The sequence below is a fragment of the Carassius gibelio genome, chromosome A5 (genome assembly GCF_023724105.1).
Source record: "Carassius gibelio isolate Cgi1373 ecotype wild population from Czech Republic chromosome A5, carGib1.2-hapl.c, whole genome shotgun sequence".
Lineage (NCBI taxonomy): Eukaryota > Metazoa > Chordata > Actinopteri > Cypriniformes > Cyprinidae > Carassius > Carassius gibelio.
The window spans coordinates 23,159,106-23,178,474 of record NC_068375.1 but is presented as its reverse complement, the minus strand read 5'-3'; the positions used below and the strand labels follow the sequence as shown (position 1 = coordinate 23,178,474).

At 40.3% G+C, this 19,369-nt stretch overlaps 1 protein-coding gene across 4 annotated transcripts in view; it reads left to right on the top strand.

Moving 5' to 3' along the window:
- The window catches only part of LOC128004533 (kelch-like protein 13), a 41,546-nt gene extending 24,148 nt beyond the window's left edge, over nt 1–17,398 (top strand). For 3 of the 4 annotated variants that reach the window (XM_052592613.1, XM_052592612.1, XM_052592611.1), the window contains exons 3-8: nt 4,459–4,603; nt 6,412–6,544; nt 9,413–9,609; nt 9,693–10,488; nt 13,483–13,596; nt 16,097–17,398. In XM_052592613.1, the coding sequence (XP_052448573.1) occupies nt 4,459–4,603; nt 6,412–6,544; nt 9,413–9,609; nt 9,693–10,488; nt 13,483–13,596; nt 16,097–16,590 (1,879 nt within the window). In that variant the 3' untranslated portion in view covers nt 16,591–17,398. The remainder of the gene's footprint in view (nt 1–4,458; nt 4,604–6,411; nt 6,545–9,412; nt 9,610–9,692; nt 10,489–13,482; nt 13,597–16,096) is intronic. The other variant, XR_008177236.1, reaches the window with a different exon arrangement.
- The last annotated feature ends 1,971 nt before the right edge of the window (nt 17,399–19,369 follow it).

Genomic DNA, 19,369 nt, shown 5'->3' with positions numbered 1-19,369 from the left:
GCTAATGTTTGATGTGTCATTATCAGACAGACCTCGGGTGGGTTTGTAATTCTCCTCTGTGAGGAGTGAATGAACTGATCTGCAGAGATATGATCTGAATCAGGAGAAAAAGAGAGCAGAACTGTGTGTGTGTGTCTGTGCGCTCAAATCCTAATTAACAGGCAGGGATCTCGTCCAGGAGAGTTGAAAAGGATGTTAGTTAAAGCAGAATATGTCGAGGCCCGTGTGTATGACAGGCCAGCTGTTCTCCCATCTCATTCAGCTCTGTTCTTCCTGTTCTCCATAATACAGATTCATTAAAGAATCCTGTTAAAGCTGATGCTCTTTTGCTTGCCCTTCTTCTTGTTTTATCTCTCTGTCCATCCATCTGTATCTCTTTCACTCTTTGCCATTTAAGTTGTCTTCATCAAGCTGATTTGCTTCTACAATCATCATCAAGTTTATCAGAAATTTAGAGGCTCAGATCAATTGAAACTTCGCAATTGAATGTATACCCTCGTGATTTCTCCCTCTCTGTCAGTGCAGTACTTGGGTTTGACGATTGACACTTGTCACCTCATGCTGCGTGTGTTTGCATGTTTTATGGGAATGTGCGTGTATTTAGTGACGCGCTATCTCTCGTTGTTTTTGGCAGCCACCAGCACTCGTTTGTGGTGTGGACCACCCACTCTCTGCTTGCTGCATCTCCAACCTATCACCTGACAGGGTAATGCACCAATCAGCTGCCTGTGCTTTGTGTCATGTGACTGTACCTGCCATTTTTGGCCTCCCCTCTTTTCATTTGACCTGCTCATAGTGACCCTGACCTACTTGACCCATCCTCTGGAGCTCAGTTGAACTGGGAATCCTCTTTGTTCCTTCTTCACAATTCTATGTTAACACTTGGGTCATGATACAGAAAGTATTATTGTTCTTGATTGGAAAAGAGTGCAACAGCGCCTGTCTAAATTTTCAGCAGTTTTGGTACAGACTTTTTACTGTATTATTCCCTTTCCTTTTTCCCATAGGTATTTTTAAAAAGTCTTTGTTAAAGATAAGCCATGAACCAAACCAAACAGCCACTTAATGAATCACAGCATTACGAATTTTATTTGAAGCAAAAAAGAAAATCTAAACAAAATAATAATTTTAATGAGGGACAGTACTACGATCCCATAAAGAACTGTGAATTACATAATTGAATTAAAAATTATGGAGAAATAGAAATCTGTTTATTTGAAGATGTTGATTATGTAGAAACAATTTATTTGATGTTTATTGCAATATATCCATGCACAGTATATGTGTGTGTGTGTGTGTGTGTGTGTGTGTGTGTGTGTGTGTGCACGTGTGCGCAAATATTTAAGTAATTTGAAATCTTAGGGTTTGGGCACTTAAAGGTTTTTGGTTGTGAATTCTCTGATTGGTGGAGATTTCCTCAGAGAATCATGGGTAATGTAGTTTTCCCTCAGGAATTCCAGTTAAATATGCTGTATACAAAACTGTCATTAAAAATGTAAGTTATTTAAAAAAGGTCAATGCATTGAATTGGAAAATAAGTGCTACCAGTGTATTGATTCTGTATCGTGACATTAGTATCACAATACTTCAGTTTTAGTTTAGTTTTGTTCACCCATACCTCCAGAGTTTGTGCTAGCGCATGATTAATCCCAAAACCTCTGACCCACATTTCTTTCATCCAAGGCAGTGTATATCCAGATGAAATATATATCCAGATCTGGTTAGGTCTCATTGTTAAAACCATGAAGCTTGAAGCTGTGAGGGGAAGATCTGTGAAGTAAATATCATCGTGCTGTGTTGATCATTGAAGTCCTGTGCCGAGGCCTCGTTCATAAAACTTTTAGATTCCATGCTAGAAGTTTGAGTATGTAGACAGAATGAATAAAACCATTCACAGTACATGTGCTGTTGTCCTGCGCAGTAGTCTGAAAACACACAAGCTTTAGGAGCCATCTTTGTTTAGCCCCAGAGTAACCGTAAGTGCTTATTATGAGGCCTTTTTAATTATTCATCATTTTATATGCTTACAGGGTCCAGAATTAACACTCGCCAAGCACCAATTGCGAAAACAAATTAGCTTTAGTAAGTAAATAAAACGGAGCCAGTTGGCCAGGAACTTTATTAGAAACTGTAGCATTGGAAGGTTTCAATCAGATTGCAGAAACAATAGTATGACTGCTGACTGATGAAAGTGGCTTTGTCTTTGATTGGGTTTATGTAAGCGAAACTTTATTTATTTTATTTTATTTAGAACTTTATTTAGGATTTTGACATTTGCTGTTTTAACGCCATTATCTTTGCCTTGCTTTTGAGCTTGATGTTTTCCTGAAGAATAAATCCTCCGTCACAGGTATCTTGCAGGCTCTGTCAGGTTTTCCTTCAGGATTGCTCTGTATTTTGCTGGATTCATCTTACCCTCTCAAGCCTTCTAGGTGTGCTGAGAATGTGCTCTTATGTATGATGCTGCAACCAAAGTCTGGGGTCGGTGGTTTTCTGACTTGATATGAGAGCCAAAAATCTATTTTAATCTCATCGGACAGAACCTTCTTCCAGCTGTCCTCAGTGTCTCTCGCATCCAGGAAACTGTAGCAGTCGTATGGCATTTTTGACCAGTGGCTTTCTCTTTGGTGCTCTCTGCTGAAGCACCAGGGTGACCACTGAAGCTTGTAGCTCTTTCAGACTTGTCATTGGTCTCTCTACTAGGTGGTCTCCCCCAACAGTCACTTTCTTTCACTCATTTTTAACCATACTCCAGTGGATATTCACTGACCTGGAAATATTCTTGTCCATCTCTTGACTTGTACTTTTTAGTTTACAGAGCTGCTGTTTTTGTTGTTGTTGTTGTTGTAGTTGTTTTTTTCTGGCACAGTAGTAGTGACTCCCCAGAAGTTGGATTGTCCAGAAACTAGTTGGTTGCATTTATGTGTGTATTGCATTGAAGGTTGTGAATATTTATCAAGTCCATTTGTGTTTGTGTACAATACCATTCAAAGGTTTGGGCTCAGTAAAAAACAAAACAAAAGGCTTCGTTTGTTTGACCAATATACAGTAAAAACAATGCTGTGAAATATTATTGTGACACTTTAACAATATAGTAACTGCTTTCTTTTTTAATTCATTTTAAAAATGTAATGTATTCCTGTGATGGCAAACCTGAGACATTAATTCAGTCTTCAGTGTCACTTGATCCTTCAGAAATCATTCTAATCTGCTGATATTCTGAAACATTTCTTCTTATCAATATTGAAAACAGTTGCTCTGCTTAATATTTTTGTGGAAACCATGATTTTTTTTTTCAGGACGCTTTAAATATACGTTTCAGAAGAACAGCATTTATTTCAAATGGAAATCTTATCATACTGAGTGTTTTAAAATGCATGTGAAATGGTTCTCTCATGACACAAATGTGAGGAAAAACAATCCCAATGTGTCATTTTTGTGACCAGTGCCACTTTTCTGAGCAATTGAAACCATTGACACTGTCATGTGCTGATTTTCATAAATATATAAAATATATACTTCAGTGTGGCGAGTGGGGCGGGGCCGAGAGGCGTGGGAACGAGGAGTGAGGCCAGGTGTAGTGATTGAAGATGAGCTGCACCTGCGCCCCACCGCCGATATCGAGTCCCACGTAGGAGATGGAAGGATATAAGACTGGAGCGACGACCGTGAAGGACGAGAGATGACCAGGCCTGGGACATTATTTTATGTTTGCTTTTTATTTTGAGCGCACCAGTCGTCCGTGAGGGGCTGGTGTGCTGTTTTGTGTTTATTTTTGAATTATTAAAATGTTTTGATTGTGCAACGGTTCCCGTCTCCTTCTTCCCGATGAGTATGGAGATAGTATTGTTACATTCAGTTATATCAGAAAGAGAAGGAAGAAAACAAAAGAGAGACATGTCTGTCTGGATTTATTCCACTGTTATTTGCAGCAGTGGTTGATCTTAAAATGTTCTGACTGTTTGCTCGTTCACAATTAGGCTTGGAAAAGACCAAGCAAGCTGACCGCAACATCTGAAAGAACATAGACCAGTTTAATTGGGTTTCTTTATGTATGTGCCCTAAAAAGTAAGGTCAACATGGTCATACAGAGAAAAAAGAAAAAAAAGTGCAAAACAACATTTTTTATGAATATTAGTTTTAGGTTGTTTACAGTAAGAAGCCAATCGTGTCTGAGAACTTTGACCTCATGTTTGTTGTGTAGCATTGTGTTAAACTTCTGCCATTCTACATGTGTCTGTGCGACGTGTTTATCATTTGAGGAGCGTTTCTGTGCTGTACTCATGTTGAAGAATCAGGAGGCACCACATCTGTTTCACATCCTATGAATCCATATTGTGTTTACAGTCAAACATATTTGATCTTTTGACACAGTGCTGTCTGTACCACTCTCACACCCAACAGATGATAACTGCATTTGAACCTTTCTTCTCTCTTCTTTCTTTCTCTGATGGGCAGATCCCTGGTGGAAGATGATGATGCTCAGATGATGAAGGTGTCACTGGGATGCAGTGAAATGGGGCTCTCTTCCCACTTGCAGGCCTCAAAAACAGGAAACACACGCTTCTTTACCAGCAACACACACAGCTCCGTGGTTTTACAGGTAAGTGTGTGTGTGTGTGTGTGTGTGATTACATATGTCTCTTACTAAATGTTGAGGCGGGTGTGTGGGGTGTCACCATCTGCCATTCTGGCATCATGTCACACGTGTTTGTGTGTGTGTGTGTGTTCGAAAAAGACTGTGAAGGTCATCTCTGCTGTTACTGGCAGTCAGGCTTTAGTTCACACATAAAGATAATTACATTTCGGATCATCCTCATCGGCGGTGGGCTCAGTCCTGCCTCAGGTCCTTGAGAACATTCATTAGCACCCATCTGCGGGTCACCTGATAAGTGCCAGCATGTGCTTGTGTGGGAACAAAGGTGAGAATTTAATTGGAATTTGCCAGTGAGTCGTTGCAGACAGATCAATAAGTGAAGGTCACCTGATTCCCTCTGTCTGTGTGCATTGGATCAGATTTATTTGGCCACTGTTGCATGATGTGGTGATCCAGGAGGTGAATTGTGTTTATATGAACTTCATATTGCACTTTATTAGTTTGTTAAATCGAAATATCACAGATAAACAATATTTGAATAAAGCTGAAGCTGATGACAGCCGCTCTCAGATGACATCATTTCAATTTAAATCGGTCAAATGGCACATGTGTCCTAAAACACAGCAGCTCTCATCCCCCTACAGTATTACTATCTGCTGGAAAAATGATTTGATTCCAGTGATTTGATGGGAAACAGCGCTCCTTTCATTTGATTGGATGTTTATCCCCAGGCTCTGTGTGTCCTCACACACCAAACATACACAGAATAGTGTTTTAGCAGGTTTAGTGTGTCTTAGCATGTTTTGTGTTGTACATCCATTTATTTTGTTTAATAAAAAAAAAAAAAAAAGCTGCATACTTGTGCTGACAAAATAAACCCAAATATTTTTTTTAGACCTTTTCTTTTTTTTTCTATTCTATTTTAACATTCTCATAATAATAATAATATAAAAGTATTATTATTTTTAATATAGATTATTAATTCCATAGTGATACAATATACATAAAGCCCACAAACACCTTCAATGCAGTGTTTGTAAATGTGGTTGCCTCAACACAAAATGCTTTTACTGTCAAATTAGATGCAGCAAAAGCATAGTGTTGTCATCTTTCACATTTTACATTTAGACATTTAGCAGATGCTTTTATCCAAAGTGTCTTATGAATGAGGCACATCACAAGCCAAGCTTTTAGTTTTAGATTTTGTTGTGTCAGACGCTGATGTTATGAGGTAGGTAAAGACAGCCAGTTGGCTTTTCCACGTTTATCCTCCAGCCCTGAGGGGTGTACTACAGTGTTTGGTGCTTAAAAAGCTGATGTGTAGTTTCAGTAAGTGTAGCACTGATTGGATTGTGCCTTATTTCATGTCCTATCACATGCTTGGCATTTGCTTTTGCACATGCTGCTGGATTGAGCCTGACACAGCGACTGTGAGAGAGAGAGAGAGAGAGAGAGAGAGAGAGAGTGTGTGTGTGTGTGTGGACAATGGCTCTGTCCTTTTAATTATAGCTCGTCTCTGCCATGGGAGTCCATCTCTGCATCTGACCTCCTGTTCATTAATTAACCCCACAATCTTTTATTCAGAAATGACTCTCATGGGACGCATAGTAATGATACAGCTCCTTAATATTCACACTCTGTTTTCTTGGGTGATAACAACAGATTATATTGTGTTTTTGTTGACATTTTGTTCCTCAAGACCATTTCGTTCAGTCACTTTCCTCCTCCTCAGTGAATTCATTAAGTCCATTACAGACATGCCTGTCAGTTCTCCTACTTCCTCAGTGTTTTATTTTCTTCTCTCCGTCTCTCAGGGTTTTGATCAGTTGAGGATAGAGGGCCTGCTGTGTGATGTCACGTTGGTGGCAGGAGATGGGGATGAGGCGTTTCCTGTTCACCGAGCCATGATGGCCTCCTCCAGCGACTACTTTAAAGCCATGTTTACAGGTGAGCGAGGGAACAAGACATGGGATAACAAAGGATTAGATGAGGTGAAGCCAAGTTTCCAGGTGAGGAAGGGATAAAGGAAGGAAGAACTAAAAAACAGGTGTTTTGGGACTGAAAGGTCAAAGTTTGACAGAAAAGAAAGAGAAAAGAGATTCCAGTTAATTAAATAATGTACAGACAATGCTGATGTACTGTGCAGTTCAAATTGGCTATACTGGATTGTTTTGGGTTTTGCTTAGTACTGTCCCTTTAAATCTTCTGTTGCTTTTTTTTTTTTTTAGTCCGTTAATCATGTAAATATCAGTGATATGTCAGTCTCATTTAGTCCCACCAGAGACTTTCTCTCAGAGCTCAGTGTTTCTGACTCTCTCTCCATTCACCCCCCCCCCCCCCCCTCTCTCTCTCTCAGAAGCATACTCTTGTTTCTTGAGAAGAAAGAACAAAGCAATAGCGGTAAAAAAAAACAAAGAGAGATAAGAAACGAGGGATTTGCTCTGGGTTATTTGGAAAAGCTTGTTAGAGATAATCAGTTCTATGGAAAGGACTTCATTTCATTGTTTGAATTGAGCGAATCCCTAAATAATTATGCCATTTATTACTGTATACTACCAAACCCTGGATTAGTTTGTAACGTAAAACTATTATGAGAGAGTCTAAAGAAGCAGTGTGTCCAGGGAATCCTCTTTCTGAAGGCTAACACCATTCCCTGACTAGAGCTGGGGCGAAATCAGTTTATGAATATATCGCAATTCTGAATCAGTCCACAAAAATTCAGAATTCAGTCAAGTTTACATTATTTAGTAAAGTGAGTTCCACTTTAATTACAAATATACAACAAACACGATTAATGTAACCATTTTAAAGAAAAAGGATGTTTTGCTATAGCTTTTGGAGCAAGGGTGCCACCATCATGCAACACCTCAGCGTGTGACGTCCCAGGATTGGTTTGCTCCGTTGGCCAATTAAGTAATATAAGCATTTCTTTACTTTTTGAACACACAAGTGCTATTTAAAAACAGAAATATTTTGGTTTTCACCATAATTTGGATGAATATTTAACATCAAACTGTCTACATCAGTAAGTTTTAATAATGCTATCCTAAACATTGTTTTCACGACGAGAGGTGCATTTTAAACAAACAATGCATAATATGTGGCACCTTTGTACTGTCAGACATTTTAGACATATTTGCATTGCACGACAAGATAGTGGTGCCCTTGCTTCAAACGCATAACAAAACATCCTGGTTACATTAATCGTGTTTGTTTTATATATTTTTTCATTCAAGTGGCATTGGTTTACTAAATAATGTAAATTCAACCGACTGTTTCACTTCCAGTTTAATTTTTTAAAACCATTGGTGGTATATGGTAAGGTGTAAGGTACACCTTAAAATGTTTATTCGGCAAGAATGAATTAAATTAATCCAAAGGGAGAGAAAAACATAAAGAGAAATTATAAAATGGCACAACTCCTTTTTTTTTTTTTTTTTTTTTTTTTTTTTTTTGACATTCTTTCATCTGAGCGCTCTCAAAGGACATCTGTACGCTGAATTATGGAGTTAGACCACTACACAGTTTTTCACCATTTTTATGTTCAAGATTTTTTGGGCGGGTCTAAATGACGCACTGGAGCCACTGAGCATAGCCCCTCCCTCCCCTCCCCTAACACGCATTAATAGAGCGTATTAGCCTCACTGGTTTGTCCGATCAGTCATGAGCGAGTTACTTTAATTACAGTACGTTAGTTAGTACAGTTTGCTAGCTGTGCCTCTGTCACGTTAAGGTATATTACCTGGTTGCGATAATTTACAAAACCGCTTGGTCTCCTTGTTTAAATTTCTTAAAAATGATGATATCAAGATGAGATTAATTTTGTGAAGAGCCACCTTGATGGAGAGCTGAGGATCACCTCCAACACCCGCCTCTGTAGTCAACATTTTACACCAGATAGTTTTACAGACTTTCATCAGAGACCGCTGGGATTCACTGATAATCCGATGTTACTGGTGAGTGGCGGCCCATCGCAGACAGCGGACATTTCCCGAGCCTTTGAGAACAATACTTGTTTTTTCAAGATTTTGATCACTTATTTTAAACTTATTTTATTTTCTTGCCAGTCTTTTATCATTAAAATTTGACTGGGTTAATAACACATTTTTCTGTTGTGTGACAGACTCGGAACACATGTAATATTGCTTTACACGGAGTTATTTCCATATATCTATACTTACTCTTCTGATTAACTGTGACTATGTCAGGTCGTGCACAAGCACACTAATTGTGTTCGGTTGTATATGGAATGTCTATAGCTAAGAAGTGTGCTGTATCTGTTTATAGGTCAGAGATGTTTGTAAGCCCATCAAAGTCCTGCTCACACTTGAGCATTTCAGCACAGCTCGACTTCTGTAAATGCTGTCTGTCACTTTCTTTCATTCTCCCCTTGTGTTCTACTTATCATTTTCTCTCTCTTTCCTTCTCTGTTTCTCCATCTCTGTATAGTCGAGGAGTCACATCTGAATTAATGAAAGTGGTTTGATTGATTTCAAACGTGGCTCTTGAATAAGTGGCTAATTATCATGGCAAAGAGAATTGGTGACAGCTTGCAGTGAGACTCGCTTATCTTCTCCCTCTTTTCCTCTTTCTCTCATTCTCCTTATTGTTTTTTGTCACTCTTCCCTCTCTGCCTTTGATCTGCTCGTTTGCAACGTTTTTTGGCAATCCCTCCCCCATTCTTTTCTTCTGCGTTCTCTTCATCTGTTTTTGCCCTTTTATATCTGTTTTGCTTTTATATTTCTTTGCACTGATTCTCTCACTTTCACCCCCCTCCCATCATCTCTTCCTCTCTTTCTCTTTTTTTGTCCTCAGGTGGAATGAAAGAGCAGGATTTGATGTGTATAAAGCTGCATGGTGTAAATCGAATAGGGCTGAAGAAGATTATAGACTTCATTTACACAGCCAAACTCTCTCTCAACATGGAGAACCTACAGGACACCCTAGAGGCTGCTAGCTTCCTCCAGATCCTGCCTGTCCTTGACTTTTGCAAAGTCTTTCTCATTTCTGGGGTAGGACACTGTTCAAACTGTTTCAAATGAGAACGCTTTCATGTATTTTGTAATGTTAAAACACAGTTCCTCCCTCCTCTTAGGTGTCGCTGGACAACTGCGTGGAGGTGGGGCGCATCGCCAACACCTACAACCTCACAGAGGTGGACAAATACGTCAACAACTTTATCCTGAAGAATTTCCCCTCGCTACTCGGCACCGGCGAGTTTGTCAAACTTCCTTTCGAGCGTCTAGCATTTGTGCTGTCCTCCAACAGTCTAAAACACTGCAGCGAGCTGGACCTGTTCAAATCTGCGTGCCGCTGGTTACGCTACGAAGAAAGCCGCATGGAATACGCCGCCAAGCTAATGCGCAATATCCGATTCCCCCTAATGAGTCCGACAGAACTCATAAACCACGTACAAACTGTCGACTTCATGCGTACGGACAATACTTGTGTTAATCTTTTATTAGAAGCCAGCAACTACCAGATGATGCCATACATGCAGCCGGTGATGCAGTCGGACCGAACTGTGATCCGTTCAGACAATACCCATTTAGTGACTCTAGGGGGCGTGCTGCGGCAACAGCTAGTTGTAAGTAAAGAGTTGCGACTTTTTGACGAAAAAGCACATGAATGGAAGGCACTGGCACCCATGGACGCCCCACGCTACCAGCACGGGATCGCAGTGATCGGGAACTTTTTGTATGTGGTCGGGGGACAGAGTAACTATGACACGAAAGGTAAAACAGCTGTGGATACCGTGTTTCGATACGACCCGAGGTATAACAAGTGGACTCAGGTTGCGTGTCTGAATGAGAAGAGGACCTTCTTTCATCTGAGCGCTCTCAAAGGACATCTGTACGCTGTGGGCGGGAGAAACGCTGCAGGAGAGCTGGGTGAGTCAGGAAGGGATTTTAGTCTCACAGCAGGGGACAGATTTCCAAGGGGACACGCTGTGCTTCAATTGTTGACATGTTTTGTAAATATAACAGTAATAGGTGTCTTGTAGTGCTAATTATGTGTGGATGCAAAAAAACAACAAAAACTGAAATGCTAAAAAGATCTTGGTATTTTTGGTAGGTCCTAATTTTAGAAAGATTTGACTTGATGCTGAAGGAGAGCTGGTTTGTCAGTAGTGCTGCCCCCTAAGGGGTGTTGCTAATCATGTCAGTGGTTCTCAACTGGTGGGCCGTGACTCAAAATGCTTTCATCACTTCTGTAGAAACTAGCATAATAAGGTAGATAGCAACATGGAGAGGATACATGACATCAACTCCACCTTCAGAACCATGGACAAAATTACACAAGATCAAAAATTACAACCTAGACTACATAAAATGTTGATTTACATGCAGTGAGGATAAACATGGCTTGTGCTGACACCATTGTGTTTTGTGATGCAACTTCATAAGTGTAGAGCACAGTCTTGGCTTCTATCCATCAGCTGTTCTTTGGTTTAACACTGATCTGAATGCAAGCTTGCAGTGGATCAGATCACTTAAGGCTGTCATATCACTGGAAGATTGAGCCATGACATTTAGATGAAACATTATTGCTTAAATTAAATAAATAAATGTATGCATGGATGAATTGTTCACAATAAGATCAGAAAGATACATTAAAAAAAATATATAGGCTGATTTTCCATGTTGCTGGAGGTCCATTTTTATATTGAGCCTTCATCATGATAATAACTTTACTGCATATCGTTTAGCATAAGTGGTTAACTGTAATATTAATATATTTAATTTGTTTTGATTTTAAATCATTAAGGAAAATACATAAAAATGAAATCACAATTTATATTGGATCATTTCAGGCTACATATGTTTGGGTGCCCTGGAAACAACAGTGAGAAACTATCAAACTAATTGCCATTGCCAAAAAAAATTTTCAGGTAAAAATATGAATAGTGTAGAGAATTTATGTCTGTTATATGGAGAGACGTTTCTCGCTTTTGGCACGGTTTGCTTTAAAGTCTTATACTAGCAGCTGTGGTTGTATGACTGTATCAGGCAAAGGTGGAGCTAAACATGAGATGATCGTTCTCACAGGGTGAATGCCCCAGTGGAACGTGGGTAATTAAAACGCAGGGGCAGCTCCACACAGCAAAACACCAGAACATAGGACTACAAACACATCCTCACAACCAAAAATGACCTTCATCATCCACAGCAATGCTCCTCATAACTACACACACAAACACACAGACCAGATATATACAGCTGTTCAAAATTGACAGGAAAGAGTCAAACACCTGTCACACAGAGGGAGAGACTTCCACAGGGAGAGAAAAACAAAACCTACTTATTACGTACTGTATTCAGTTTACATGGACTCTCACACACACACGGGCCCTTATCATGTTTATCGGACAACACTCAAGCCCATTGTTTCTGTAGCGACCACCATCATGGCGTTCAAGTGGAATTTATTGCTTTGAGTTGAATTTAATCTTTTTACCCCGTACAGTTTGAGGACTTTGCCCACTGTCTAATATTACTACTGCACAGTGTGTTTGATTTGTCCCTCTCTGTACAAGATTTACAGGAACGGAAGTTAAATATCAATGACAAGTGATGGATTTTAAAAGCTACCTTACCCAGGAATTAGGAATTATTACATTGATGCAGAATGACAAATAATGCAGTTTTTTTTTGTTTTTGTTTTTTTGTCATCTGTCAAGTGCAGACTGACAGATCCTGATGTGTGGGGTTGTGAAAAAAAAAAAAGAAGTGATGTGACATTCAGCTAAGTATGGTGACCCACACTCAGAATCCGTGCTCTGCATTTAACCCATCCAAAGTGCACACACACACTGTGAACACACACACACACTGTGAACACACATCCGGAGCAGTGGGCGGCGCCCGGGGAGCAGTTGGGGGTTCGATGCCTTTTGTTTAAGGGCACCTCAGTCATGTTATTGCCGGCTCGAGATTCGAACCCACAACCATAGGGTTAGGAGTCAAACTCTAACCACTAGGCCACGACTTCCACGAATGAGTGAATGAAGAATGACTGAATGGACATTGTGCAGGTTATATTTATGATCGTAGTTTATGATCGTATGATCGTAGTTTATGATCGTAGTTTACTGATTTGAAGCTCTGAGAGTTGTATTTTTGTTTTCAGTCAGAACAGACACAGACTCTCCTGGCTGTCTTTATTAAATTGTGTGCTGTATGTTACTGTAATGAACAATTTTAGCCCACACTGGCTGCTTTTTGGCAGTTCGATTGAAAAGTCAACCACATCAGTTTTAGAAAACCTTGAACTAATAGATAGAAACTATGTAGACAATGAACTTATGCTGTTGTGAAGTATGATGAACAAATGGGCACCCATCTTTACTTTAAATACCCATAATCACTGCACGAATGTGATTTTATTTATTTATTTATTTTCCACCGACACTTTGATTAAAATCCTATGGATATCAGTGTGAGTGTCATAAACCTCCACTGCTCTATTTCAGACCGCTCATTTTCAACCTGCAGTCGTTTAGGATTTTAAATGCAGTTGATTTAATAAACTGCTAGATGGAGAAGCTATATTTTATTACCCTTCTATCTTTTAGCCGGACGGCAGACGCATGAAGTGCTTGTTCTGTGACTGGTTCATCTCTGAACCGATATGAATGGTCATCAGAATCTAACCTTGCATCTGTTCGGTGTGCTGTGAAAGTGCACTAGTTTGGTTGTGTATAATTGAGCACTAAATAATCCCTGTTCTCTGGGTTTGTGAGAGCATGACTAATGTACAAGAACTCATTTTCTGTCCCCTTTAGACCTCTTCCTGGATCCACTGAAGCTCGACTGTTAGTCTAGTCATCTTTATTGGCATTCAAGCTTCATCTCTAATTCTCACTGTCTCTCGTCTTTCTCCAGCTACCGTGGAGAGTTATAACCCCAGGACAAACGAATGGACGTATGTGGCCAAAATGAACGAGCCGCATTATGGACACGCAGGCACCGTTTACGGAGGATACATGTATATTTCAGGTACCTGTCACATATCTGTGTGTTTGTTAGTCTTGAGGACATTTGTTGTAATTTATTATTGTCAGTTTTCAGCAGTCATTCCTCCAGTCTTCAGTGTCACATGACCCTTCAGAAATCTTTCAACTATGATGATTTGCTGCTCAACAAACATTTGAACAATATTCAGGACATTTGTGCTGCTTAATATTTTTGTGGAAGAAATCTAACTGTTTTTACTGTCATTTTTATTAATTTAATGTATTCTTCCTGACTAAAGGTATTCATTTCTTTCAACAAAAAAGAAATCTTACTGTAACTGAAACCAAACTTTTGATCGGTAGTATATATGTCATGTGAAAGAAAACAATCCTGATCTAAAGGAAAAATATTTTGAGCGTCAAGCTCTCGATTCGATTTGATTTATTTCAGTTTTAAAGTCAACAAGAACAGCTTAAAAACACACATTTCACGTTTTAATATGTGCACCAATTCAAGAAAAAAAGTCAAAGTTAGTCACGTACTCGTCCTCATTCTCAAACACATTGTCACAGATCAGGTAGCTGGTAAGGTGTCGCTGACAGGAAGAGGAATATCTGGAGGGTGAGAATGAGATGTTCTCACCACACACACACAAACTGATCCTCCATAGATCAGTGTGTGTGTGTGTGTGTGTGTGTGTGTGTTCCCTCTGTCACACAGAAGCACTTTCAGATGGCAAGAAATGAGCTTCTCTAAACAGAGGAACACACAGACTCCCTCTCACAGGATGTTAACCTGTCCTGTGCAGGATTGTTCCCGTCGCATGCTCACTTTACACGATTGCAGGTCAAATGCTGCTTTATGGAGATGAGTCCTACTTTCACTGAGAATGATGAACGGATAGAGAGATGGTTGGTTGGATAGGGTGGCGAGAGGAGGAGATGTAGTGATGACATGAATCAGAGAAGTGTGTTTCTGTGTGATAATGAACACTGAGGTATGTGGGAGGAGTGTGATCACACACACACACACACACGAAGGGAGCTGTGATAACGCTGCTCAAGGCTTTCTGCCGTCTTCTCCCACACACACATTTACCTCTCCATAAGTTAGCTTTCGCTCTTACACAAGCATGAGACGGATGAGTCTCATTCAACCCTCCAGCAACTCCTAAACATGTGTGTGCGCTGTGTCACTGTAGCCAGAAATTAGTTATTAGTATTATGTAGTATTTATTTTCTATCTTTTATATACATATACTATTATTTTTATTTTTTGTCATTTTTAAAATACGATTTATTTATCTGCCTCTAAAAAGTGTTTTCTATGGACATACAAGGCCATGTGGACGGAGAAAATTAATGTTTACAGTATTATGTCATATTTATAATCCAGTCGAATCCAAATGGATAAAATCCCGTCCCAATGTATCTTTTTTTCCAGGCTGAATACTCTTTCACTCAAAAATGTTGAATGCTTTCTGAATGGAGCTAATGAAAAATGTCAGCGTGACATTTCTGGAGAGTTAATAGCTGTTGTAAAAACAATCACTTTGAAACGGCACACAAAATATAAAACCCCCCTCACTCTCTCAAACTGCTCTGCCTCAAGCATTGTGTATTTATTCATGCAAGTCTTTTCTAGTGATGCACATACACACATTAACATTGATTCTCACACCTCTTTTCCTCCTTCCTCTCATCCACCTACGCTTTTTCTCTGGAGTATTTTGGGAATTGCTGATCCTTTTGTTTTTCATCTGGTGTCTGTGTCCTTACTGCACACCCTTCTCTCTCTCTCTCTCTCTCTCTCTCTCTCTCTCAGTTATATGGGTCATGAAGCTGTGCACTCAGATGAGCTGTAGTGTGCATGCATGAAACGGTCTGATGTTCTGTGCTGCCTCATGCTTTGTTCTGTCATCATCTGTCCTTCTCCTTCTCCTTACCCTAATCTTACCTCATCCTCTCTCCTGTGCCTGGTTCCTCGTCATTTCACTTCAGACTTTCTTCTTTTTCTGCTTTATTTGTGTTTTGATTCATACAGATGCACTGGAGGCGGAGAGTGAGGAAAAAGTGTGTGTGTGTGTGTGTGTGTGTGTGTGAGTGAATCATTCTCATCTCTTAGTAAAGACAAGAATGGATTTATGGATAGATGGATAAAGAGTTAGAGGGCAAAAAAAGGAGGGATGGAGAGAGGAGGAAGAGAAGGGAGGGTCTGCTTGGCTGATATCCAGGTGCCTGATGGGATGGTTCTCTTTATTTTCAGCCCTCCCTGTAGACATGTCCTGTTTTCTTTTTCCTCTTGTCTTTTTTCCTCCGCTTCCTTCTCTAGTTCATTTCGGTGAGTGCGCGGACCTGTTTGTGTGTGTGTTTTCAAAGATGCATTATTCAATCTTAACTCTTTCCTCCGCAGGCCTTGAGAGAGTTTCCGTGCACACATTCTGCATTATTCATGTCTTGTTGTGTATATCTAATGCTTTCAGGAGCGTGCACACACAAGGTGTGAGATGTGATGTGAATTCTCTCTGCGCTTTGTTGTGCAGGTGGAATAACCCACGACACCTTTCAGAAGGAGCTCATGTGCTTCGACCCCGACGCTGATAAGTGGTCTCAGAAGGCTCCCATGACCACGGTGCGTGGCCTGCACTGCATGTGCACGGTGGGCGACCGCCTCTACGTCATTGGAGGAAACCATTTCCGGGGGACAAGCGACTATGACGACGTGCTGAGCTGCGAGTACTACAGTCCCGCCCTGGACCTGTGGACGCCGATCGCCGCCATGCTTCGCGGGCAGAGCGATGTGGGCGTGGCTGTGTTTGAGAACAAGATCTACGTGGTGGGCGGCTACTCGTGGAACAACCGCTGCATGGTGGAGATCGTTCAGAAATACGACCCTGAGAAGGACGAATGGCACAAAGTGTTTGACTTGCCCGAGTCTCTCGGCGGCATCAGAGCCTGCACTCTGACCGTATTTCCGCCCGAGGACCTCTCGCTCTCCGGCTCACCAAACCGCGAGTCTCCTCTGTCGGCTCCTTGAGAATGGATGGAGGGAGAGCGAGAGAGACAAAGGAATAAATGGACGGATTGGTTGACAAGACATGCCAGATGGATGAGTGATTCCAACTCCCATCACTCTGCAGTCTCTCTTGTTCTCTCTCTCTCTCTCTCTCTCTCTCTCTCTCTCCCTCTATCTCTCTCTGTTCCCACAGGAAAAAGACAATGTTTGCACTCCCCACTGATCTACGTTTCAATGGTGTCTGTGGTGAAACCCCATCCCACCCCTCGAACGATTCCACTTCTCTTCCTCATCCATCCTTCAGTCCCCTCTTGATGATGAAGAAAAATGGAAGCTCTCCCAAGGTTGGGTGTAACTAAATGTGAACATTGCATTTGGGGGGTTTGTTTTGTCTCTTTTGGCAGGAATAACCGTAACTTGAACAACAAACGACTTTGCAATTCAACTTTTCTACCTGAGTCTCCAGAGTTTTGCTATGAAGACTGTGTTTCCCTGATCCTACCTACTCTGAGGTCGCCTACCCCCTCTCTCTCTCTCTCTCTCTCTCTCTCTCTCTCTCTCCATCATGCCTGCTCATTTTTCCCGTTTCTGTCCACTCTCACCCTTTGCCCAGTTTTTTTTTACCCTCATTCTCTTGTCTCTCTCTCAGGGGGTTAGTTGACCTTTGACCACAGGATGAGGAAACGGTTTTAAACTCAGGGGTTGGCCTGCCCCCATCCCTCCCTGCCTAACTGATATTTCATTTCTCTACTCCTGCTGTTATTATGAACCATTAACAGAATTGTGTTTTCTAAATTTAATAAACAAGATTTTGAGGAAAATAAAATAAGTGTTGGTTTGATTTTCATTAAGCTTTTTCTATACAATGGCCTTCAACAACAACATATATTGTCTTTAAAATACAGAATGGGCTTGAGTGCTGTATTGCTTTTATTCAAGGTTCACTACACAACTGTATGTTTGAACATAGCCGTTGTTGACCAGTCAGCATCTAGGATCAGAAGAATCCAATTTATAATCAGGAATCCACTTCAACAGTTATGTGAAGGGTCTGTTTAATATGGACTTGAATGGGCTATCATGGCCGAGACACCAAGGCGTTCTGAACAGTTGAGTACAGTCCACATCAACACATGCAAAAATAAGTGTGGACATGCAAGACAGAATAAAGCTGTGTTGCTTTTAAAAGCAGGTTGTTATTTTCTGGTGTATTTGAATGGTTTGTGGTTTGTTTCATGGTGAAATCACCGTTTCATCTGGTTAGGGACCTGAGCATATTTTTTCACATTTTATTCTACAACATTAAAATACATGTATATTGCTTCAATTGAGAATTTTCTGGGCATGTCTTGAAAAGGTGGTTGATAACTGACTAAATAAGACTGCAAAGGTTGTCAAGAACATTAAAAGTCATTATGCTGAACAGAAATGAACTAGTTTGCTTTGACAGCATTGTTTTAACCCTTTAAACTGTTTTAACTTTCCAAATAGCAGAACACCAGAGTTGTCAGAAGTTTAATAGTTTATGACCTAACTCTAATGTATTGTTTTACCTTTGGCGATTGTTTTTACAGCTCCAAATATATAAGAATATTTCCTAAACTTGAAGTGCTCACAGAGCCTATTTTCTGCAATAATCCAAAATCACACAAAAATAAATAAAAACTACCTTCTGAGTTGAGGCAAAATAATTCTTACAAGTTTACTCAATGTCATTGATTACTTTAGTATTCAATTTGATGATAGCTCCACCTGTTGGTCAATAGCAATAGTGTTAAAAGTAATTCTGCAAATCGCTTTTAGGCTGCTTTTCCTAAAATCAACACTGGAGAAGGATTGTCTGATATAATCTACCATTCATGACATTTGTTGTGCTTGCTTCTCTCTGTCTCAGGCAGGTGTTCGGCTCAGCCCTTGTCCCGGTGGTCCCCAGGTGAACTACCATCTGTGTGAGTGTGTGTGGCCTCCAGACGAAACATATGGTCACTAATCTATTACAACTTAAATGGGGCACAGGGCTCGGCCCACACTTGCTCTAAGCCCTGTAGGGCACAATCAAGTACACATTTTACATTGGTTATTAACTCATTGTGCTCTAGTTACTCAATCATAATCAACTCCTCTGATTAGTTGTGTCAGTGTGTGTCACAGGCATTCGTTTATACATTTGATCGGCAGCTGGAGTGAGTGAGTGTATGTGTGCATGGGGACTTTCTGGCCTCATTGGTGTTGTGGCCCTGAGCTGCATCAGTTGTTCTAAATTGCATTTAAGCCTCATGGGAAACCGTACTAAATGCACGGTCAAGGACAACCACAGATGAAAACAACAAGAGTGTGTGTGGACAGTAATGCTGTTACTATTAGAAAAAGGGCAGGTTTTAAAGCACTGCAATTCTCTGCTAAATGTAGCTCTACAGCGGACGCCTTGCACCCATAATCCCAGCTGTCCTCCATAAAAACAGGATTAGTCATCATATTATATTTTTTGTTCCCCACCCCCATTTAAAGGGGAACTCCACCCAAAAATAACAATTCTTTCATTATTTACTCACCTTCTTCATCCCATGTCAGATGTATATGACTTATTTTCTTGGGAAGAACACACAGAAAGATTTTTTTTTTTTTTTAATAATCCATCTCTATCAGTATATAAAGTAAGTATATATGACCTTGAATATATGATATATGTTTAAAAACGTGATGAAAATCCATACAACGCCAGCTGATGAATCGATGTCTTCTGAGGTGAAATGATAGTTGTGTATGAAAAGTTTGTAATACTAGTATTTTTAACTATAAA